Raw genomic sequence first — 23987 nt, 5'->3', positions numbered from 1 at the left:
GTGGGACGGAGGGGTGTGTTCCTGCTCGCCATTGGATGACCTCAGCTCGTCGCTCACCTTCCTTCATCCCCTTGACGTGGCGCAAAGGAACGGAGAGGGGGGGTTCGAAAGCTCCAGCGAGCCGTGTCCGCCATCTTAAGGCGAGGTGAGGACCCGAACGCAAAGTGAAACGAAATGTCCAGGATCGGTTGATGGTTAAGTAGCGGTTGGGTGTCCTTTCCATTGAGAGAACTAACGGGGTAGAAAAAAAAGAGGAGGAAAGCACCAGCGACGCAGGTGGAGGAACAAACCATTATCAAAGGAGAGAGAGAGAGAGAGAGGAAAAATCGTGTGACGGTTCGGCCCAGGTGCAATGTACGAACCGTTAGTTTATGGATTCGGCTGTAATTGTTGGCTGGGGCCGCTCTTCTTAGTGTTGACCGGCAATTTGTCAAATCTCTATCTCCTTGCTCCCGTCCCCATCAATTCTTCTTTGTGCTTTTCCGTACTAGAGCCGATATTTATCACTTCGGTGGGGGCATGTTTTTTGCCGCCATTTTGAGTTAGCGAACTGGCAGATGGGCTGCAAAATGTTAATTCACCTTAGAATTCGCCATTTGCCAATGTATCATGAATTGTAATCCATTCGATGGGGAAATAAATGTTTATTTTATATCTATAGTGTGGTGCTAACGTAATAATCGGATGTTGCTGTAGAAACTCAGCGGATCTGGTAGTGTCCGTGGAAAGAGAGGGCCAGTCAATGTCTCAAGTCTGATGTGGTTTATCAGAATTGTGCGGCAAAATTCAGGAGTGGCGGAAAAAAAAGTCACACCAAACTCGAAACGCTTATTGTTTTGTTTTTTTTTCTCCCCGCTGCTACCAGTCCTGGATTTTTGCAGCAATTGTTGTGATGCATGGTTTTCAGTGTGCACGGTAGTTTTTGGTTTTCGGTTAGTTTGTACCTTTCCATTCAATGCTAATATTGAAGCCTATAATTTCTAGACCTGCGAAAAGCTTTCATGTTGTGCGTCTTTGAACGGCTGGTTGCGTTTTTTTTAAAAAAAAACTTATTAGTTCCCTTTTCCTGATTCACTATTTATCGAATATTCGTCCTGTGTGCTAACAACTTGAGAGTTTCTATCTACATCGGCGCTTGGAACAAAACGTGCCATAGGTGTAATTACAAGCCCCTGTCAGTGGTGGTGCTACTACGCCTTTACTAGGTGTGGGTGTAGTCAGTAACAGTTAACTTGGATAGCTTCCATTGTAAATAACGGACTTTACAATGGAAACACAAACCAGTGTCAAAACGTAATGGGTAATGTAATGATTTGAAACGCATTACTTGATTTGGGAAGATGGAACAATTTCGATAGCTACCTTCAAAATGTTAAAAATGACAACACCATCCTGCAGTCCAACAGGTTTGTTCGGAAGCACTAGCTGATGGAGTAGCACTCTGGAAACTCATCATAGAGATGTACAGCATGGAACCAGACCCTTCAGTCCTTCCAAATAAACCTGTTTGCCTAAACCTGGAGTTGTGATTTTTAACTCTGTCGCCCCCAGTCCAATGCCAGCACCTCAATTATCTCACACAAAAAGGAGTTAAATGTATATTTGAGGAAATACTTGCAGGGCTATGGTAAAGTAATTAGGACATTGAATTGTTCAGATAATCTTGATCCTCTATAGGTACTAATTGTGTTTTTTTTGTGCTTTAAGATTGCATGGATGTATGGGCTAAATTATTTCTACAGTCCCAGTCCAATTATCACCACTTGTTTAATAATGTGAGACTACGTTAGCTCAACTTAGGCCTTACCAATAAAGATCTGTTTAAAGAACTGAAATTTGTATAATCTCTGACAACTTCAGGGTGCTACATAACACTCCTTAGAACTGTGAAGAGTTCTGGCAGACAGTTTGTGCATGGCATCTTCCCACAAACAGCAATGAAATGATGATACTGGCCTGTCTGGAGATTTTGGGTGAGGAATAGGTAGTGGGAAAATTATCCTCTTCAAAAGGTGCCATAGGATCTTAAGAAATTTTTCACTTTGATTATTTCATTTTGAAATCATAGGTTTTGGGGTTTTTTTTCTTGATACTCTGTGAAAGACTTTTCTTTGGCTAACTTTTTGTTATGAGTTAGTATGATTATAACTATTATTACGATTTGAAGTAATATTGATATCGACTGTAGGGTGAATTGTCTCTGAATTGTGCTGTGGTGCCTAATTCAAATATTTGCATGAAGTGGTTCATTGGCAAATCTTGTAACCCTGCAAGTGATCAGAGTTTTGAGAGATTATATGCCCCTGTTTTTAATTAAATACAAAAGCCTGCTGCCTTAATAGGGTAAGAGCATTCAGTTGCAACTTTCATGAAGTTTCATTAGTTTATATTTCTTTTAGCTGAATCTTTTTCACTTACCATTTAGTACAGGGTGTAATTCCTCTGCCTGATAATGGGACTTCAGAAATTTTTGAGCATATTGTTTGGCAAGGTATAGAATATAACAGCATGATAGCAACACTTAAGAGGCATTTAGACACATGAAATAGAAGGATATAAACTAATGTGCAGGCAGATGGAATTAGTTTACAATGGCATTGTAGCCAGCGCATGCATGGTGGACCGAAAGGCCACTTCCTGTCTTTTACTGTTCTGTTTTAAACTTCTAGTATAGAAGTAGAAGTGGTGTGGTGCCTAATCCAAATATTTGCATGAAGTGGTTCATTGACAAATCTTGGCGCTGTGAAGCACAGTGGTTAGCACTGCTGCCTCACAGCGCCAGAGACCCAGGTTCAATTCCTGCCTCAGGCGACTGACTGTGTGGAGTTTGCACATTCTTCCCGTGTCTGCGTGGGTTCCTCCCACCGTCCAAAGATGTGCAGGTCAGGTGAATTGGCCATGCTAAATTGCCCGTAGTGTTAGGTAAGGGATAAATGTAGGGGTATGGGTGGGTTGCGCTTAGACGGGGCAGTGTGGACTTGTTGGGCCGAAGGGCCTGTTTCCACACTGTAAGTAATCTAATCTAGAAATGGTGACTATTTCCTTTGGTAAATTCATAACTCTCATTTGTGAATAAGGTGTCCCATAATGAGCAGTTTTGTTTATTTGATTTCCTGATTTACACAATGCTTACAGTATTCAGAATTGATTTTGTTAGGTTATCTGTCCATATTAGATGTCCTTGTTGAGTCTCCTATCTTAATTAAAAATCATGCAAGTGGATACTTGATTTTCTAGTTTTGAAAACTGTATTGAAGAGCTGGAACAATTGTGTTCTTCAACTTTGAATTATTGTCATTATCAATCTCCTTGTCCCATTTGGTCAAATGACTGAGAACAGGTTCTAAATCTTGAGTATCACTGCAATGGCTTTGAAAGGTCCCTCCGTGGTCCTCAATCACAACATAATCAACAACCCTCAACCTCTGAGTGAGCAGGAAGGGAAGAACAAAAATGAACATTTTCACCTGAAGATTAAAAGCTTTAGTCTGAATGTTTTTGCTTTTCTACATGGAATGGCTGATCATGTTCTTTTTGTCTTCTCTCCCCAACTTGAGTATTGTTTGGCATCATAAATTATTAATAGCTTTCATGTAAGTATCAATTGTGTAAATGCATAAGTTAGATTCCTTATTATAGCTACAATGGTAAATGCTGGGATTGCAAGATATTGACTGCACCCTTCTCGGTCTTTAGGAATTTACTTTGTTAGTCATCTAGCAGGACCTGTGACCCATCTTGGCAATCACCCACCTCACTAATACTGCAAGAAAACAGTTAAAAATAGACACTGCATTATCTACAAAGTTTACTACTGGAACCTCAGTATTGCAGAAATATTGTTTCTTGTGCTGTGCAATACAGTTCAGGCTAACTCCAATAAGCTGTGGGGGAAGGAGAAGGGTTTTTGGTCAAGGGAGTAGGTGAAAGTAGTTAATTGTGTGCTTGTCTGAATTGATGAAATAAAACACAAGTCTGCCTTAATCTTTTTCAGACTGTGTGTAATCATTCTGCATGTATTCCAGTCCTTTTTTTTTGAAATGTAATTCACCTAGTTCCGTGTAACAAATTATTTGAACTGGTACATTGGTTTGAATCCACACCTCTGACTCAGGTGAGTACTGCTACTAACATTGACATTTATTTGTATAAGACCTGTTGGGGAAAAAATTAGTTTGTGTCTTGACAATTTGCAAATGATTGAAATTTGTGAATGCTGTATTGCAGTCTTTCTCTCTGTCATAGAAATGGTAATGTTTCTTGATCAGAAGCAAGCCATTTGTCTTTTGCTGAAGACATTTTGCTAAAGATTCAAGCTAACTCTAACTGATTTATTTTCACATCTCTATATTTGAAACATTACTAGAAACCAAATTGCTTTATCTGCATACATTCTTAGTATTAAGTTTAAATGCCCAAATAAGTCTGTCCAAATGCTGGAAAAGTTATATTAAATCTGAAATGGAGAAACTTGAAGTACTAGAACCATGACTGTTTTCCACCCTGACATGTCATGCTTCTGTACTGTATTGTACGTACTGAATACAACAAGCTATTGAGAATTGTACCAGAATTCTTCACTCTTGCCAAATCAATTCTCTGTACAAAATTGTTCATGTACACTAAATTCTTGAACATAACTCCCATCTGATTAAATTATGTAGAATTGAATTTGTTGCATCTGGTCATTCATGCTTTTTAAGTTTTTGACATTGAAAATCTAAGTCTATTCCTTGCTTTTCCATCCAAAATCTTCTGTCTTACACTTAAATGCCTTATGTCCATGCAAGTTGATCTATACCTTTCACCAAGTTCCTCAGTCATCTTCAGACCTGCTACCTGTTTGAAGTTTGTCCTGTTTAATGCAGTGATAGTTTCACACAACAAGAGGGGTATTCTCAGTATGAAAATGAAACTTCATCTCCATCAGGAATGTCTTGATCAGTCTTAGTGATAGTGTCATAGCTGCATGTGGATGGTTAAAGTTTTTTCTCTTCTACTAATATCCCCAGCATTATGCTTTTATCTGCTGCTTACAATGTATGGATTCTATCCCATAGTTAAGTTAAAATAAGAGTTCAGATTCCACTTGTTACATTCTGGCAACTATGGAGGACCAATATAATGTCTCTTGTCTAATCAAGTCAATAATTTACCCTAAATTCCAGGAGCTTCAGCCTTAAACTACAGTTTTTAGGGACTCTAACAGATACCTTCTACTGCACTAGGATTACTTCAAATTTTACTTTATCTCTGTGAAAGACAGTTCTCTGCCATCTCATTTCAAGGTTTGCCATGTATTTCCTTATTTCTCAACCATTTGTCTTAAAGCTTTATTCAATAAATCCTTTAGCACTGCACAGCATTCCTGTCCTGAAAGTGGATTTAACCAGTCCTGTATAAACCAAGCCATACCTCTTTTTAGTTTATTTTAAAATTGCAGTTACAAGATAATTGCTCTTCCAGTCCTGACTCCTTTTCTTGAATATTCAATATTTTCTGCATCTCTTCTAGCATATTTTGATCTCTTCTGGGTTTCCATTTTGTCAGCTAAGCTTTCTGCTATTCCAGTAACTGTCAATCTTGCTCCACTATTAGTCTAAAACTTAGTTTTCACTGCCCTTGCTACATTAGCTTAAATCCCAACCCAATTTATTGTCTCCATGATCTTGGCTTGATAGTCAAAGCTTTCACTCCGGTATTGCTTTTGTACTCTACTTAGTTGAAGTAAGAATTCTTCACGAATGCACCAGCTCCACAGCCTTATGTTGTCCTTCCCATTCTACAACATGCTTTCCATGACTGAAGCACAGGAAAGAGATTGCAGTTCTAAGTTTTTAATTTCCTACCTTCCTTATGGAAGACTCTGATGTACTTCTTTCTGTGTTGATTTCTTTTTGTTTTAGAAAACTTCAGCTTTAACTTTGTCTAAATTAAGGTGACAAAATACCATTCGAGATTCCTGGTTGTCTTCACATCTGTTATTTATTCTAATATTAATTGTTCCTATCCTTGGGAGTGTGAGAAATTAGCTTGAATTTTCTCCACTGCTTCATTAATCACCTAAATGTACTATATTTGGTGACAATTAAATATCCTTTTTAAAGAAAAATATATTGTACAGTGTGAATTTTGTGACACTTAATGCCTTAAGGTTGGTGCTTAAGGACTATGTTTACTTTAGCTTCTACTCTAAATGAAATGTTATGTTGCTGATGTGCACCAACTATCTCATTTGCTAGCTTTGACACTTGAATGTCTCCCTTCATGTAGCAATGGTGGAGCACATCCAGCCCTCTTACCTGGACTAGCAGTTTGAAAGAACTATCAAATTAGTCACTCTTTCCCCCTACAGTGTGTGGTGTCCAGTGATAGAAGTACCTTGAATGCTGAGGTTATTTTCTCTTTGAAGATTGAAGTTGCCACTACTGTTTCTGTGTGAATGTTACTCTTCTGAGCAAGCCAGATTGGAATGTCTTGCTGTATGGACAATTGTTTGCATATGTGAAGGGTGCTAATTTCTGAACAGTCATCAGTGAACATCCTTACTTGACCATGGGACGGAAGGAACTCATTGAAGCAACTGAAGCCCAGGACCCATCCCTGAGTAACTACTGCAGTGATATCTGGCCTCCATATCTGCAAATGTTCATTTTAGGCTTGACAGCAAACTGGAGATTTTTTCCCTGATCTCATTGACTTTGTCAGGCTTCTTTGCACACTTGCTCTGATGTCAAATGCACTTAATGTGGCCTTACCTCTTAAATTCCACTTTTTTTTTTATATAGCCTCGGACCAAAAAAATCTAGAACTGATGGAACTCAAACTGAGCATCACCAAGTTATTGCTATGTATATGCCACTTGATAGCATTGTTGTGGATGTTTTCATCACTAGGTAGATAGAAATGTTATTTGGCCAGATTTGATTTGTGCACCTGAACAGTTTTCATTGTTAGGTGCCAGAGTTGTCTGTTCTGGAACACTTGACGAGACACAATATATTTGTTCACATCCAAACACTGAGGTATTTTAAAGTCTCTTGTTACAATGACCTGTTTAAATGGTTCAGTTTGGTCAATTTCTCAATCACTTATTGCAGCAAATAAATTATTGGAGAAATGTACGCATTGTTGTAAAGTCTCTCAAGGCTGAGGGTGATCTTTTTTAGAGATTTACAAAATCATGAGGGGCATGGATAAGGTGAATAGCCAAGTCTTTTCCCCAAGGTCCAAAACTAGTGTGTATGTTTATGGGAAAAGATTTAAAGGGGAGCTGAGGGGCAAGTTTTTCATAGAGGGTGGTGTGAGACTAGATCGAGCTACAAGAAGTGATGGAGGATATAATCATAATATTTAAAATCCATCTGGATGGGTACATGAATAGCAAGGGATTTTAAGAGGTGTATATGGACCAAATGCTGAAAAATTGCACAAGATCAGTTTAGGTTGGCATAGAGAAGTTGGACCAAAGGATCTGTTTCTGTGCTGTATAACCCTGACTCTGTAACCAAGCCCTTTGAACTTTTTGCACAGTCTTGTACTAGAACTGAACTTCAGGAGATTAGTACAATTTTAACCTCCTCCTAGTATATTGTTGCATCAGTGAATATTTTATTCGGCTCTATGGAACTTTTTCAAATGCTCCACCAGTGAATCTAAATGGCTGTTGAATTGAAGCGTTTTGTTGCCACTCCACTTTAAATGGAGTATGCAATATTCTGTGAATTTTTCAGAAGAAAATTCAATGTAACTGCAAAGTTTTGCTTGTTAGACTGAAAGCTATGCCATATTTAATGGTACTCTTTAATTAGAGTTAAAGCAGTAATTTGCATTTGTAAAACCTCTAACTGTTTCAGCTAGTGAGATGAGGTGCTAATGAAAGGAAGCATTCTGAAGGTTGAAGTTGGTGTTTTTTGAGTTTGCAGAGTAATTGGCAGTTGAGGAAATTTATTAACATAAGACATTTGGCTCCTGAAGGTGACTTTCTCAGGCTTCCTCCCACGGTCAAAAGATGTGCAGGTTAGGTGAATTGGTTATGCTAAATTGCCTGTAGTTAGGTGCATTAGTTAGGGGGGACGGGTCTGGGTGGGTTACTCTTCGGAGGGTCGCTGTAGGGAATCTAATCTAAACAAATGGGGAAAAGGACAAAGATAAAGCAAACATAAAAATTTGATAGGTGTAATGGTGGAGTTCATTTAAACTGAGTTTAAAAATGGAGAGTTGTGACCAAGAAGGATTGAAAGATGGTAGAAACTTTAAATTCCCAATATTGGACTGAGGCTATTTCGATCAGGATAGGTTGGTTTGGTGACTTGTAAATTAATTGCAGGGAAACTTATGTATGTTGTCCCCTCAATGTTACATCTAAGAGAATACTGCTTGCTTATGAAATTGAGAAATCAGCAGTGTGTTGGTTTTTTGGGCTTAAACTCAACACTTTTCTGCAACACTGCAGGAAAAAAAATCAAGGTAGAAAGCATTTTCCTTAGAAAGTAATGGTATAAAGTTAGAGGTCACAGTAAAGTGCTACAATATCCACACTAGTAATGTTTGTTTAAACAGTGAGGAAATAACAGGTATCAATGGAGTTATAGGGTACCTCCGCCATTCTGAGTCTCCTCCTTTCACTTTCAGTTGTAGCCAAACATTGATGTTCTGTTTCCTCTGCTCTGTCTCTCCTGTTGGTTTTTTTTTTGTGTGCACTGACCTGGTTTGAGTTGAAAAGCTGAGCTTATTTTGTAGCTTTTTATCTTTTTTATTAATGTTTTGATTCTGCTTGTGAATTATCAGTAGTAACTGATGTTAGAAAGGCTTTCCCCAAGCTTATGAAATTTGAGGAGAAATTGGCAGTGTATGTGTCTCTAGGATCTAGGCCACTTTTTTTTTCAATAGTACTATGATACCCTTTCACAAGTCTGTAACAGTACACTTTGTCATTACTCTTATTACCATTGTCAGGCTTATTGTGACCTCTAAGACCAAAACTTTTAACTTCTAGTTCCAAGTTGACAATAGCATCTCAGAATTTGTTAAGCTGTACTGTCACAGTAATAAAATGATATTGGCTAAACATTTGTTTTGTAGGGAGCTCTTAATTCTAATTACAAAAGGTGTCTCTTTTTATTGCAAAATGACCCACAGTTGCGTCCAGGTTCCTTTTTTTCCCCAACTGAAGTAAATCGGGTTTTGTAGCACAATCTCTTTACAATCAGCTAACTTCATACCATTCTGGGATCTTTAGAAACCATTTCAGATGCGACTTACTGAGTACTTGCGTCATGGATTTTAGTTCTTAATCGGGTAACATGGCTCTGCCCATGATAACTGCAGATTTTCAGTTTCTTTTGCAACTTGATCTTCTCTAAATCTTGTCTCCTGTATTTGCCTGATGCATTTTTTTTTATCTTCAACAGATTGTTATTAATCCTTGAGTCAAACCAGAAGCTTTCGCCATGGGGTTATCACTTCCTACATTCCTCAAAAATATTATTGGAAAAAAGGAAATGCGTATTCTCATGGTGGGTCTAGATGCAGCTGGAAAGACCACCATTTTGTACAAACTGAAATTGGGTGAAATTGTAACCACTATTCCCACTATAGGTAAGTGAACTTGTTTTTAACTTAGTCAAATTCGTAGAGATGTACAGCATGGAAACAGATCCTTCTGTCCAACTTGTCCACGCTGACCAAATATCCCAAACCAGTCTAGTCCCATCTGCCAGTACCTGGACCATATATCTCCAACCCCTGTCCAGAACTAGAGGGTCTGTTTCCATGCTGTACATCTGCATGACTCTATGCCCTTCACAATTTTATAAATCTCTATAAGATCACCCCTCAGCCTCTGCTCTAGAGAAAACAGCCCCAGCCAATTCAACCTCTCCCTGTAGCTCCAATCCTGGCAACATCCTTGTAAATCCTTTCAGAACCCTTTCAAGTTTTGCAACATCCTTCCGATAGGAAGGAGACCAGAATTGCACGCAATATTCCAACAGTGGCCTAACCAATGTCCTGTACAGCCGCAACATGACCTCCCAACTCCTGTACTCAATATTCTGACCAATAAAGGAAAGCATAACTTTTCCACAGTAAACACTGATGCAAAATACTCGTTTTGTATCTCCTGCGGCTCCACACAAAGGCCACCTTGCTGATCTTTGAGGGGCCTTATTCTCTCCCTAGTTACCCTTTTGTCCTTAATGTATCTGTAAAAACTGTTTGGATTTTTCTTGCTTGGCAAATAGTTTTCTCATGTCCCCTTTTTGCCCTCCTGATTTCCCTTAAGTGTACTCCTACTGCCTTTATACTCTAAGGATTCAGTTGATCTAGCTTGTCTATACCTGACATATGCTTCGTTCATTTTTTTTTTAACCAAACCATTAATTTCTTTCGTCCAGCATTCCCTACACCTACCAGCCTTTCCTTTCACCCTAACAAATATACTTTCTCTGGACTCTTATCTCATTTCTGAAAGCTTCCTATTTTACAGCTGTCCATTTACATGTGCACATCTGCCTCCAATCAGCTTTTGAAAGTTCTTGCCTAATACTGTCAAAATTAGCCTTCCTCCAATGTAGAACTTCAACTTTTTTAGATAGACAATAGGTGCAGGAGGAGGCCATTCAGCCCTTTGAGCCTGCACTGCCATTCAATATGATCATGGCTGATCATTCCTAATCAGTATCCTGTTCCTGCCTTATCTCCATCACCCTTGATTCCACTATCTTTGAGAGCTCTATCCAACTCTTTCTTGAATGAATCCAGAGACTGGGCCTCCACTGCCCTCTGGGGCAGAGCATTCCACACAGCCACCACTCTCTGGGTGAAGAAGTTTCTCCTCATCTCTGTCCTAAATGGTCTACCCTGTATTTTTAAGCTGTGTCCTCTGGTTCGGCACTCACCCATCAGCGGAAACATGTTTCCTGCTGCGAGAGTGTCCAATCCTTTCATAATCTTATATGTCTCAATCAGATCCCCCCTCAGTCTTTGAAACTCAAGGGTATACAAGCCCAGTCGCTTCAGTCTTTCAGTGTAAGGTAATCCTGCCATTCCAGGAATTGACCTCGTGAACCTACGCTGCACTCCCTCAATGGCCAGAATGTCTTTCCTCAGATTTGGAGACCAGAACTGCACACAGTACTCCAGGTGTGGTCTCACCAGGGCCCTGTACAGCTGCAGAAGCACCTCTTTGCTTCTATACTCAATTCCTCTTGTTATGAAGGCCAGCATTCTATTAGCCGCCTTCACTACTTGCTGTACCTGCACGCTTGCCTTCATTGACTGGTGTACAAGAACACCCAGATCTCTGTACTGCCCCTTTACCTAAATTCATTCCATTGAGGTAGTAATCTGCCTTCCTGTTCTTGCCACCAAAGTGGATAACCATACATTTATCCACATTAAACTGCATCTGCCCACTCACCTAACTTGTCCAGCTCACCCTGTAATCTCCTAACATCCTCATCACATTTCACCCTGCCACCCAGCTTTGTATCATCAGCAAATTTGCTAATGTTATTGCTGATACCATCTTCTATATCATTAACATATATTGTAAAAGGCTGTGGTCCCAGCACGGATCCCTGCGATACCCCACTGGTCACTGCCTGCCATTCCGAAATGGAGCCGTTTATCACTACTTTGTTTCTTATCAGCCAACCAATTTTCAATCCAATCTAGTACTTTGCCCCCAATACCATGCACCCTAATTTTACTCACTAACCTCCTGGTCTATCCTTTTCCATTACTGTTTTAAAAGTAATAGAATTATGGTTGCTGGCCCCAAAATGCTCCCTCACTATACCTCAGTCACTTGCCCTGACTTATTTCCTAAGAGTAGGTACACCCACATACTGAATCAAAATTTTCATGTACACACTTAACAAATTCCTCTCCATCTAAACCCTTAACACTATGGCTGTATGGTTATTTTGAAACTTTTTGCATGTGAAATTATGGTAAAGAAATTTGGGACTATGTGCAAGAGGGGACAAAACAGCAATACTTGTTAATAGAATGAAAATAATTATTATGCGTGGTTCTGAAGTGTGCAACCTTTACTAGCTTAAAAATACTTTGTGCTATCAGATGACAATTTTGGCTTGATGGCTTCAGAATGGATTTTTTTTTTGACAGGTGTAGTAAGTATACAAGTTCAGCTTCAAATTGACATTCTGCTTTTAAAGAAGTCTTGAATATCATCCTGAGTAATGGGCTCATTTGTGGGATATGAGGAGGAAGTAGTTGCCCCTGATAGCTTAAGTGAATCTGGAAGGTCATGCTTGGAAAATTTTACATCCAAATAAAAAAACTAAAAAGCAGGAGAAATTCTGGTTTGGCAGCATTTATGGAGAGAAATAGAGTTCCAGTTGGACTACATAACTGGAGGCTGGAATATGATTTTTGTATGTTGACAAAAGTGGAAGGGGGGAGTAGAATACATGAGGCTACATTTCAATATCCTCCAAGATACTGCTACTAAATGCATTGTCCCTCTCCCATTCTCTGCATTCTGTAGGGACGGTTCCCTTGATGCTCTGATCTATTCTCTTTCATCATTCCTGACACATTCCCCCCCCCCCCCCCCCAGCACCTTCCCACTGCAATTACAGAAAATGTAATGCTTGCGCATTTACCACCTGCCTCTTTGCTGTCCAAAACCCCAAATGCTGCTTAGTGGTGAAGCACTAGTTTACTGTACTACTTGCAATCTAGCCTGTTATTTGTTGCTCCCAATGAACTTGACTCTACATTGCTGAGACCAAACAAAGACTGGGTAGTTGCTTTGAGGAACACCTGCACTTTATCCATAAGAATGACCCTGTCTTTCCATTTACTTGCTGTTTCAAGACACTATTTTTGCTGACCTAACATTTGTTTCTTGGGCTGCTGCTTCACCGACTTCAGGAGTCAACATTGAGTTCGAACAACTTTTGAGTATTCACTGTCTTCCAATTTGATTTTTCTCCCTGTCCTTGTACCTTTGTTGAGAGCAAAATATTTGATTTATTCATCATGTTCCACTAGCATGTGTTCCAACTCTACTATCATGAGTACACCCTTTTTTTTTTTTGTCTGTCTGTGGGTTTGCTCATCGTTTGTACCACTAGCAGTTGCTCCTCAGCCTTTAACAACAATTTTCCAGCCTGCTTCTTTTCCAGTATTGGACCTGACATTTAACTTTGTTTCCCTTTCAGCAGATGCTGCCTGGTCTGTTAAATTTCTCCAGAACTTTATTTTTTTTATTTCCGATCCCCAGAATCTGCAGTGATTTGTGTAATGTCCTGTTTTCCTAGGCTTCAACGTAGAAACTGTGGAATACAAAAACATTAGTTTTACAGTGTGGGATGTGGGTGGACAGGATAAGATCCGTCCACTTTGGCGCCACTACTTTCAGAATACACAAGGTATGTGCAGTTCGTGTTACTTTAGTTTTGATCTACTGACTTATCTTTTGGAGAGAGCCTAAATATTGAACGCTCTGCAATATTTTCCACACTTCGCTGATTGTCCAATTCATGCAAAGCTGTCGGAGACCGTCTGATCTTGCGGTTGTGGGCTTCATAATTATGGTTGCATGCCACTTCCTTTTAACCTCTTAAGAAACTGCACAGCTGCCAACCACAGGCCAACAGGACCACAGAATTTCCCGCGAGAGGAACTGAACAAATTTATTATCTAATTCAGCATTTTTTCTTTTCTCTCGTTTGTAATGAAGGCATTACTGGCATTTTGACTATTGCCTGTTGTCCTTGATCTGATTTGGTTCTCCTGGGGGCGGCACGGTGGCTCAGTGGTTAGCACTGCTGCCTCTCAGCATCAGGAACCCAGGTTCGATTCCACCCTCTGGTGACTGTGTGGAGTTTGCACATTCTCCCCATGTCTGCGTGGGTTTCCTCTGGGTGCTCCAGTTTCTTCCCACAGTCCAAAGGTGTGCAGGTTAGGTGAATTGGCCATGCTAAATTGCCCATAGTGTTGGGTGCATTAGTCAGGGGTGAACATAGGGGAATGGGTCTGCGTGGGTTGCTCTTTGGAGGGTCGGTGTGGACTTGTTGGGCTGGAGGGCCTGTTTCCACACTGCAGGGAATCTAATTGTTTCAGAGGTCATTTAAGAGTCAGTTACATTACTATTGGGGCCTAGGGTGACATGTAGACCAGATCAGATGAGGACAAAGCTTGTTTTGCAAAAGCATGTTAGTGAACCATCTGGGTTTTATCACCACTGGTAATGGCGATTTAGTCTCTGCAGAGGAACCTCGATTATCTGAACATGATGGGCAGGCACTTTTGTTCAAGTAATTAATTATTTGGTAAATTGATTTAAATGCCTTTACTCTGGGGCTTGGCGTTTTTCTGTTAAGTCCCGTTCCCGTTCAGTAGACTAGGCAGCAGCACACTGTGCACGAGGCCCCCTGTCCAACACTGACCCCTGCCTGCCCCCAAACCCCCCTCTGGCAGCTGGACTGGACATCAACAACAAAACACACTTTTTTTTACTGCAACCCTTTGACAGGTTCCACCTCTACCCTGTACAGAGCAATGTTGGAGAGATTCTGGAGGGGGGGGGTTTAGGGTACACCCTCTGTGTCGAACTCTAGGTAAAGTGGAGAGAGAGAGGGTGGACAGTCCATTTGGAGATGGTACCTGGGCTCCCATCAGTCCAGGACTGTTCTCGGCAGCATTTCAGGAAGCAGAGTTCTCTTAAGCAATGTAAACAAAAGATGCGATCAGTGTTGGAAACATGTCCCGATATAATGTTTCTATCGGGACCTCCTATCTTTTTGTATAGTCCAGTATTTGGATAATCAAGGTTCCTCTGTATTGGGTAGCTTTGAATTCCATATTTTATTGAATTTGCATGTCGCCATCTACCATGTTGGGATTTACCATGATGCTGTCACCTTCCCAAGCTTGCAATGAGTCAGAAACTTAATCCTTGTGACATTACCTTGCAAACCTGTGACCGTCACTGGATCAAAATCCTGGAATTTCCTTCCTAACAGCACTACATAATTAACCATAAAAAAGCCTTGCCAGTGATCACATATGAAAGAATGTAATGTTCACAAACAGTTCTGATTGGCAATCAGTAGCTTTCACTTGACACTTCGCAGAACAATGAGTAGTTTAGCCTTCAAAAGGTTATGCCTTTTTTGTTTTGAGCATTTTCCTTTTTTTCCTCAGGGATGGAGTTTCCTTGAGCATTTATGTTGCATTAAAATATCACACCCAGATCAGTTGTGAGGTGAATTGGGTCCAAGGAGTGATTCTCCACAACCTTTCCCAACTCTGATTTTTAAACCCATTAGTTAAGACTTTTGCTAGAGAAATGCAGGCAGGCAGTAGTAGAGACTGGTATCTTCACATTTTAACCTATCCATGGTTTGGGTATATGATGCTGACCCGTTAAGATGCCACTTTCAGTACCATTGAGGAATTTGTATCGCCATTTCTTCACACTCTCCCTGGGTCTGAATCCCTCCCAAATTGTGTACCTACAAAAATGAGTGGCTCAACAAGGAAGTTTATCAAAGGTAACTAGGAATGTGCAATAAATGCTGGCTCAACCAGTGAAATCACTTTCAATGAATTAACAAAAAATAACTAGAGCTCCTACCTTAAGCTGACTTAGTGCTACAACACTGGCATCAGCCTGGCAGAATGGAAACAACCAGTTATGTCCTGTCCATGAATAGGACACATCCAGTTTCTGCCCCATCTTTTCACTTGCATTGGCAAATTAGCCAAGTGGCACTTGTTTACAATTTCATGTCTTATGGGCTTTGCTCATAAGATCAACATTTGCCCAACTTCAGTTGCCCTTAAACTAAGTGGTTTGTTAGGTGATTGAAAGAAGTGGTTAAGAATTGATCACATTGCTGTGGGTGTGGACAAGACTGGGTAATATAGTGTTGATCTAATGACTGATAAATTCTTGTTCCACCCTGACTACTAGACACTTGTCTTCATTACAATCTTTTTCCAAACCTGCTCAAAATATCTTTGATTTCCAGAATTGGGTGCCCACTTGAAAAGGGGCAACATTTTTATGGTGTGGCATCAAGGAACCTTAGCAAAATAGACATTGAGAAGCAGAATTGTCATATCTACTCTTAAGATGGATGTGGTTGTTGGTCACTAATCAATGTCAGGAGGTTGTTGGTGTTCCTGAGGATAGTGTCCTTGGCTTTACCAACTTCTGGGATCATAAGTGGAGATATCTGCAGATGGCATGTTCACTGTATGCAAGGTACAGTGAAGCAATCTTTGGTGAATATGCAGCAAGGCATGACAGCACACTCCCTCGGCTGAAATGTGTAAGATGCACTGCAGAACTACCTAGACAAAGATGCCAGACCAGTAAGAGCTCCTTTTCCCTTTGACATTCAGTGGCTTTGCCATCAATACTTGGGAATAAGATGGTTAAACATTGATCAGAAACTGAACTGGACTAGTCAGAAATACTGTTGCAAAGTAAGTTGTCTTCAAGAGCACCTTCCAAATCTGTGGCCCATACCACTTGGAAAGATGAGGGGAGCAGATGTATGGGAACACCACCTGCAAGATCCCCTCCAAACCATTCTTCATTCTGACCTGAAACTATATTGTTACCTCACTGTTTCAGGGTCTAAACCATGGATCCCCCTCTGTAATATATGTATCTACACCTGAGGTGTACATTGGTTAAAAAAGGCAGCATACTATCTTCTCATCAAGGGCAATTAGTGATGAAACATGCTCATTTTGCTGCTCCCATGTTCTTTTGCAAATTAACAATTTGTTGTGCCATCACAAGAGGGCAGAGATGGGATGAGAAACCACCTTGCTGATCAACATTTGCTTGTATTCCAGGTTTGATTTTTGTGGTTGACAGTAACGACAGGGAGAGAGTGAATGAAGCTAAAGAAGAGTTGATGAGAATGCTATCTGAAGATGAGCTACGAGATGCTGTGTTGTTACTTTTTGCAAACAAACAGGTAAATTCCAGACTTGGAAAGAACAGTCAACACCGAGAACTTGACATTCTGGTCACACTGTTGAATGGAGCCAGACTCTTATTGCTTTGCTGCACAACCTGTGTAAACTTTATAGTTGTAAGGTTTAGTATGTTTATTCTGGTTTGAGCATGACAGCTAGTGTTCTCCTGTATCACATTGAATTATAAGATATATTAAATAGTCAAGTGTTTCAAATTCTGATTGCTAAGCTGACATGGTACCATTTGATTCTAATGTTGCTGCTTACATGAAGTTTGTTTACATATTAACTGCTGGAATGCAGTTAATGTTTTGCATCTATATGGCATGACTTAGCTACTGTGTGCCTTTTTGTCAAACTTTCCTCTTCACTGCCATGTTTAGATGGGCCTAGATTTGAATGGTTAGGAAAGAAATTGCAGGGATCCTAGCAAAGGGTATTTGTATCATCGACAGCCAAAGGTGAGGTGCTGGAGGACTGCAGGGTGGCTACTGTTGTGCCTTTATTTAAGAGAGGCTGTAAGGAGAAGCTTGGGAACTGCAGACCCGAGAGTCTGACATTAGTGGTGGGTATGTTGTTGGAAGGGATTCTGAAAGAGAATTAACATGCATTTGGAGAGGCAAGGTTTGATTAGGATAGTCAGTGTGATATCTTTTGTGGAAGACAGTGTCTTACCAACTTGAGTTTTTTGAGGACATAACCAAAATCATTGAGGGAAGAGCAGTAGACGTTGTCTACGTGGACTTTAGTAAAACCTTTGACAAGTTCTTGCATGGTAGGTTATTAGCAAGATTAGATTACATGGAATTCAGAGACCATACCACATTAGGTGGGCCAAATGGCCTAACTTGTCTGCTCTGCCATTCAATCATGGCTGATTATGTTTCTCAATCCCATTCTCCTCAACCCTTGATCCCCCTTGACAATAAAGAATCTATCTTAAATATACTGTGACCTGGCTGAAGAATTTTCACCTCATCGCTGTTCTAAAGGGTCTTCCCTTTTAGTCTAAGGCTGTGCCCTCCGGTCCCAGTTTCCTACCAGCGGAAACATCATCTGTTCTGTTCAGGCCATTCAGTATTCTAAGTTTCAAGTAGACCCCCCCCCAAAAAAAATTCTTCTAAACTCTATCGTGTATAGTCCCAGAGTCCTGAAACATTTATCATATGTTAAGCTTCTCATTCCTGGGACCATTTTGGTGAACCTCCTCTGGATCCACTCCAGGACCAGTACACACTTCCTGACTTATGGGGCCCAAAATTCTCACCAGTCTGACCAGAATTTGTATAAAGCCTCAGGAGAACATCCTGCTTTCTTATTCTAGCGAAATAAATACCAGCATTGTATTTGCTTTCCTAACTACTGACTCAACTTGCAAGTTTATTTTGAGAGAATCCTGGACTAAACTCCAAGTTCCTTTGCACTTCAAACTTCTGAATTTTCTTCCTGTTTTAAAAAAATAGTTCATGCATCTATTACTAATACTTCACTTTCCCACATCTTATTTCATCTGCCAACTTGCCCACTTTCCAAACCTGTCTGAATCCTTCTGCTGCCGCCTCAGTATTACCTGTCCCTCTATCTATCTATCTATCTTCGTATCATCTGCAAACTTAGCCAGAATGCCCTCCGTTCCTTCATTTCAATCATTAATGTTTAAATGAAAAGTTGTGGTGCAAACACCTAGTCACCAGCTGTCATCCTGAGGAACCCTCTAATCCCCAGGTAATCTTTGCCAGGTAGCTAACCTTTCCGAGCTGGTACCTTGCATCTAATCCTATGACCTCTTACCTTGCTTAGCAGCCTCCTGTGCAGCACCTTGTCAAAGGTCTTCTGGAAGTCTGGATAGATAACATCCATTGGCTCTCCTTGGTCTGACTTGCTCGTTACCACCTCCAGAGTCTTTTAACAGTTTTCAGGCATGACGTCCCCTTGATGAAACTATGCTGACTTTGTCCTCTTTTACTATGCACTTCGAAGTATTCAGAAATTTTATCCTTCACAATGGACTGCAAGATCTTATCAACAATACGTCAGGTTAATCTGCCAGTAACTTCCTGCTGCCTTCCCTCTTTAAATGGGGTTACATTAGCAATTTTCCAGTCCTCTGGGACCCTCCCTGACTCCAGTGATTCCTGAGAGATCACTGAGGGGGTGGGGGGGGGGGAAGAGAGAAGAGTTGAAGTGTTCAGCCACGAGGAGACCGGATGCTGCCTTGCAGATCGTTTCAGAGAACATCTCTGGGACACCCACACTCGCCAATCCCACTGCCCTGGCTGAACACTTCAACTCTTTCCCCCCCCCCTCACTCTGTCAAGGACGTGCAGGTCCTGGGCTACCTTAAGACCCTGCAACCACACGGGATAAATGTGGATTTCAACAGCTTCCTCATTTCCCATCCCAGTCCCAAGCCTCTAACTCGGCCCTGCTCTCCAGACCCATCCACTTACTGCCCTGTCTGACCTATCATCTCCTTTACCTTTTTTTTTGTCTGACTGTCATTTTCCCAGCTGCCTCTCCAACCCCCCCCACCACCCCCTCCCATTTTTCTTATTCCTGACGAAGGCTTATGCCCAAAATGTTGATTCTCCTCCTCAGATGCTGCCTGACCGGCTGTGCTTTTCCAGCCCCACATTCTTCTTGGTAATGGCCATCATACTCACCTTTTGTCCTGACTTTCTTGAAATTTTGGTATATTATTCATGTTTTCCACTGTGAAGACTGACATAAGAACATGACTAGGAGCAGGAATAGGTTGTCCAGCCCTTTGAACCTGCTCTGCCACTCAATAAGATTATGACTGATCTTGTGGACTCCGTTCTACTTATCCACACTTTCACCATTTCTCTTACCTTTTTTGAAAAATAAAGGAATTATCTACCTTAGCTTTAAAAATGATTACTGAAGTAACATCGACTACTTCTCTGGGCAAGGAATTCCATAGGTCAACAACTCTCTGGGTGAGGAAGTTCCTTCTTGGTTCAGTTCTAAACCTGCTTCCTCTAATCCTTGAGGGTGTGCCCTCTTGTCCTAGTTTCACCTACAAGTGGAATCATTCTAACTTTGTTTTATTGATTTTTTCCCTTCATAATTTTGTTTCTACAAGATCTCCCTCATCTACCTGCTACCACTGTCTTTTTGCTCTCTCCTCTTGAATGGCCTTTTGCACCATTGTGCCATGGCTAGTTGGCTCATCCTCCCCACAGCCCTTTTCCTCATGCACACAGGGAGCAAGAATCTCCTACCTGTTGGATATGGTCACTTGGGATCCCCCTACCTGCCACACTTGCAAGCACCCCCTGATCACTAATTGAATTTGAATTACTTAATCTGCCAGATGTGACTGCCTCCTGAAACAAAGCGTCCAGGTAACTTGGGCCTGATGAAGGGCTTTTGCCTGAAATGTCAATTTTCCTGCTCCACTGATGCTGCCTGACCTGTGCTTTCCAGCACTACTCTAATCTGCAGTACCTGCTTTTGTCTAATCGCTACCTAGTTAATAAATACAAGTTTGAGTTAAATAACTTTTTTTTTCTACGGTCTTAATCAATTAATAGAGAAAAATACTTTTTTTAAACCAATCGACTTACCTTATCGACCCACCAGAGTCCTTTTGGGTTAGAGCGGGTGGGAGACACTACACATGTAGTGTCTCTGGTTCAGCCGCTGCCCAAATATATTGCTGAGAGTCCCTGGTTGCTCACCTTCCTGACAGCCTCATGCTCAATGCTCCCACGCTTCCTTCTGCTGGAACAACAATGGCGGGTCCTGATGCTAGAGGTGATTTTTTTTTTTTTTGGCTCACCTTCTGACGACAGCCTCCTACCGCAAAGTACTTATTCAGTTCCTCGGCCGTTTCTTCATTCTTCACTGCTTCTCCCACGTCATCTCCCAGCAGTCCCATTTTCAACCTTTGCCTTCCTTTTGCCCTTAATATCTAAAGAAACTTGTAATCTTTTTTAGATTACTGGCTAACTTGCATATTTGATCTTCTCCCTCTTTGCTAAATTGGACATAAAATTGACTTGACAGTAGGAGGTGGTGGTTTTTCAAACTGGAGGCCTGTGACCAGCAGTGTTCCTTGGGGATTGGTGCTGTGTCCAAATTTGTTTTGTCACTTTTATATGGACTGTTGCATTATTGCTAGATTGCAATCCAGTGACCCTGGTAATGTTCTGGGGACTCAGGTTCGAATCCCACCGTGGCACATGGTGTAATTTGAACTCTTAAAATCTGGAAGTAAGTGTTCTAGTGACTGAATTCACTGATGGTTGGAAAAAAAAAATCTGGTTTACTAATGTCCTTCAGGGAATCCTTACCTGCTCTAGTCTGAGACTCCAGACTCTTCAGGAAGGTGGTTGACTCTTAACTGCCCTCTGGGCAATAAATGCTGGCTTGGCCAGCAACACCCTCACCCTGTGAGTGAATCTTATCCAAAAAAAAAAAAATATATATATATATATATATATATATAGGCTAAGATTTTAGGAAAGGTTAGTAAGCTTGAGGATGACCCCAAAATTGGTCGACTGTGAAGTAGGTTAAGAGTGCAAAGGGATCTTAATAAATTGGGGGAATAGGCTGAGGAGTGGCAGATGAGTTTAACTGGTATAAATGTAAGCTATTACATTTTGATAAAACAAACAAGGGTTGGACTTCTACAGTTTACAGTAGGGCCCTGGATTGTGTTGAACAAAGACCCAGGGGATCAAGTAGATGGTGCTTTGAAAGTTGTCACGGGAAGACACGTTGGTTAAGAACGTGCTTAGCACACTTGCCTTCAGGCCAATGATTATATCAGAGGAACCTTGATTATCTGAACGTTCTATCATCCGCCTGTGTCATTCGGATAATCGGTGAGTGTTTTGTCAGATGATCGCAGTTCCTCTAATTTTTACAGCATGTTGGTGTGGCTACTTTTGGGGTACTGTGTATGGTTCTGGTCAGCCTGCTAGAGGAAGGATATTATATTGGAGATAGTACAAACCTTCTAGACCTGCAACATCCTCAAATCTTTTCTTAACTATCTGGATCGATTGGGATTTTTTTCACTGGAGCATAGGATGTTGAGGAGTGACCTTTTTAGATAATGTGAATTTTGTGGAGGGTGTTGGAGGAGAGATGGCATATTTTAAGGTGAGGGGAGCAAGATTTAAAAGGGGTAGAACATGTGGAATAGTTCAGGTACAGTTAAAGATAAGATTTTGGATGGTATTTGAATAGAAAGAGGGTTATGGGCTGACCTTTATTGATCCAACTTGCCCATGTCAAAGGGTGTTTCCATGCTATATGATTGAATCTTAGATCCAATTCTGCATTTTTTTTTTCCTCCAGGATCTGCCTAATGCAATGAATGCTGCAGAGATCACAGATAAACTAGGTCTGCATCAACTCCGTCATAGGACCTGGTTCATCCAGGCAACCTGTGCAACCAGTGGAGACGGCCTGTATGAAGGACTGGACTGGCTGTCCAGCCAGCTCAAAAGCAACAAATAATTTTTCCCCCCCTTCCTCCTTCCCCTTCCTGCCTGTCCCTTCTCCTTCCTGCTTCATAATGTAGTGTGGCAAACTGCTACTTTGTGGTATTGGGTGCCAGGAATCTGCTTCATTACATCCAATCACGAACTATAACATACTGTATGGGTGAGAAGTGCAGACATGAAAGGAAATATGCAGTTTCTTATTTAAAATGTGTATATATCGTCCCTTTTTGTAATGAGGCAGCTTCTTGCTACTCCTATGCAATATTTACCCTCATGGTTGTTCTTTGTTTTTCCTTCTTTTTGAAGGTTTAAACTGATGTGTAAATATTAAGTGTAGGAAAGGGATATACAAATAGACTAAAGTGGGAGGTGTTTGTATGCACCGAAGAGTGCAACGCACTGCAAAGTATGTTAGCAGATTTCATTTGTTAACTCTGGAACAAGGTTCCAAGGTGTGGGGTATGGCTTTTTGGAGGGAGGGAAGCTTGCATGTGACTTTCCTACTTGTTTTCCTCCTTGCCCGGATTTTGGGAGCGAAGGACTTTGAATTTTCTCAATTCTAACATACAGTTTTGAAGTGATTTTATGGATTCCAGTTCTCTTGCAATGTCCTGTGAGTTATTCTCAACGGTTGCAAAAGTATCCCTTTCCTAGACCTATGCAGGCTGGATTTGAAATCAGAATAAAATATTCTAACCCACTTTTCTGCCTTCTGAATAATTTGAAGTCCAATTTTCAAATGGTTTAATTTAAAATGAGTAAATACTGGTTAGTTATTTGATGGTGAAATGCTGGAGGTTCATATGAATTACAGGCCACTTAACTCATGAAAGCAAAATTAATTTTATCAGGGAAGAGGGAGTCAGTAACTGTGGCAACAATTCTTAAACTATTGAAGTGAAAAGACACAATTAGCCAAAAGTGTCTAATTGATAACTTGTTTGATTCGAGAGTTGTGCTGACTCTTCTCCTGCCTTGTGGCTCACCTGAGTAACTATAAACTGACCACAGCATGCTGGCACCATTGGGTCAGATGAAGAGCTTTTTGGCTTTTGTTAGCTTGTTCCTTGGCTAGTGTATACCAGATAGCAATGTCCAGTGAATGCACCTAAATCCCTTTCCCCACCTTCTGTTTTTCTTAGTGTGTTGAAGTTACATCTGAGTCATTCCATTTTTGGTGTTGAGCAAAGACCTGTTTCCATCAATTCCTGTTCCTTTTCCCTCGTGCTGTAGCACTGACTGTGGAGTTCAAGGCAAGACCCAGCCACCTGATACGTGAATACTGCAAGGACCTGGTTTGCCAGCAGTTTTTTTCCCCTATCGTTACCTTAGTTAAGGCTGAGAAGTGTGGACAGTAATACCTGGGTCTGATCAGGTTGGGATATTGCTGTGAAGTTAATCCTTTCATTACATACACTACTAATCAAATGTTTTGTATACTTGTTTCAATTTATTTTGATGAGCACTGTAATTAAAGCTGTTAGAATAAAATCTAAGATTCCTTAATTTTTGCTCCTGCACTTGCCT

General features: G+C 40.8%; 1 protein-coding gene across 2 annotated transcripts; it reads left to right on the top strand.

The window, feature by feature from the left end:
- The first annotated feature begins 8 nt into the window (after window positions 1–8).
- On the top strand, window positions 9–23966 carry arf1 (ARF GTPase 1). 2 transcript variants are annotated; one of them, XM_043687945.2, is made up of 5 exons: window positions 9–145; window positions 9414–9600; window positions 13296–13406; window positions 16852–16976; window positions 22312–23966. In XM_043687945.2, exons 2-5 carry the CDS (start codon window positions 9453–9455, stop codon window positions 22471–22473), a joined length of 546 nt encoding a protein of 181 aa, XP_043543880.1. In that variant the 5' UTR covers window positions 9–145; window positions 9414–9452; the 3' UTR covers window positions 22474–23966. The 2 variants fall into 2 exon arrangements, with proteins under 2 accessions (XP_043543880.1, XP_043543879.1); XM_043687944.2 differs by lacking the exon at window positions 9–145 and adding an exon at window positions 152–354.
- Window positions 23967–23987: the final 21 nt, after the last annotated feature.

This window comes from Chiloscyllium plagiosum, unplaced genomic scaffold (assembly GCF_037043375.1).
Source record: "Chiloscyllium plagiosum isolate Xiang-an unplaced genomic scaffold, Cpla_swu_hap1 HiC_scaffold_4, whole genome shotgun sequence".
In the NCBI taxonomy this organism is placed as follows: domain Eukaryota; kingdom Metazoa; phylum Chordata; class Chondrichthyes; order Orectolobiformes; family Hemiscylliidae; genus Chiloscyllium; species Chiloscyllium plagiosum.
This window is presented reverse-complemented; position numbering and strand designations above follow the sequence as displayed.

What these genes read in the sequence shown, in the direction of transcription:
- arf1 (XM_043687945.2), top strand. Translation starts at nt 9,453, where the DNA reads ATGGGGTTATCACTTCCTACATTCCTCAAAAATATTATTGGAAAAAAG. An exon ending in AACCACTATTCCCACTATAG is followed by an intron (nt 9,601 to 13,295) that starts GTAAGTGAACTT and finishes CTGTTTTCCTAG; the next exon opens with GCTTCAACGTAGAAACTGTG. An exon ending in TACTTTTTGCAAACAAACAG is followed by an intron (nt 16,977 to 22,311) that starts GTAAATTCCAGA and finishes TTTTTCCTCCAG; the next exon opens with GATCTGCCTAATGCAATGAA.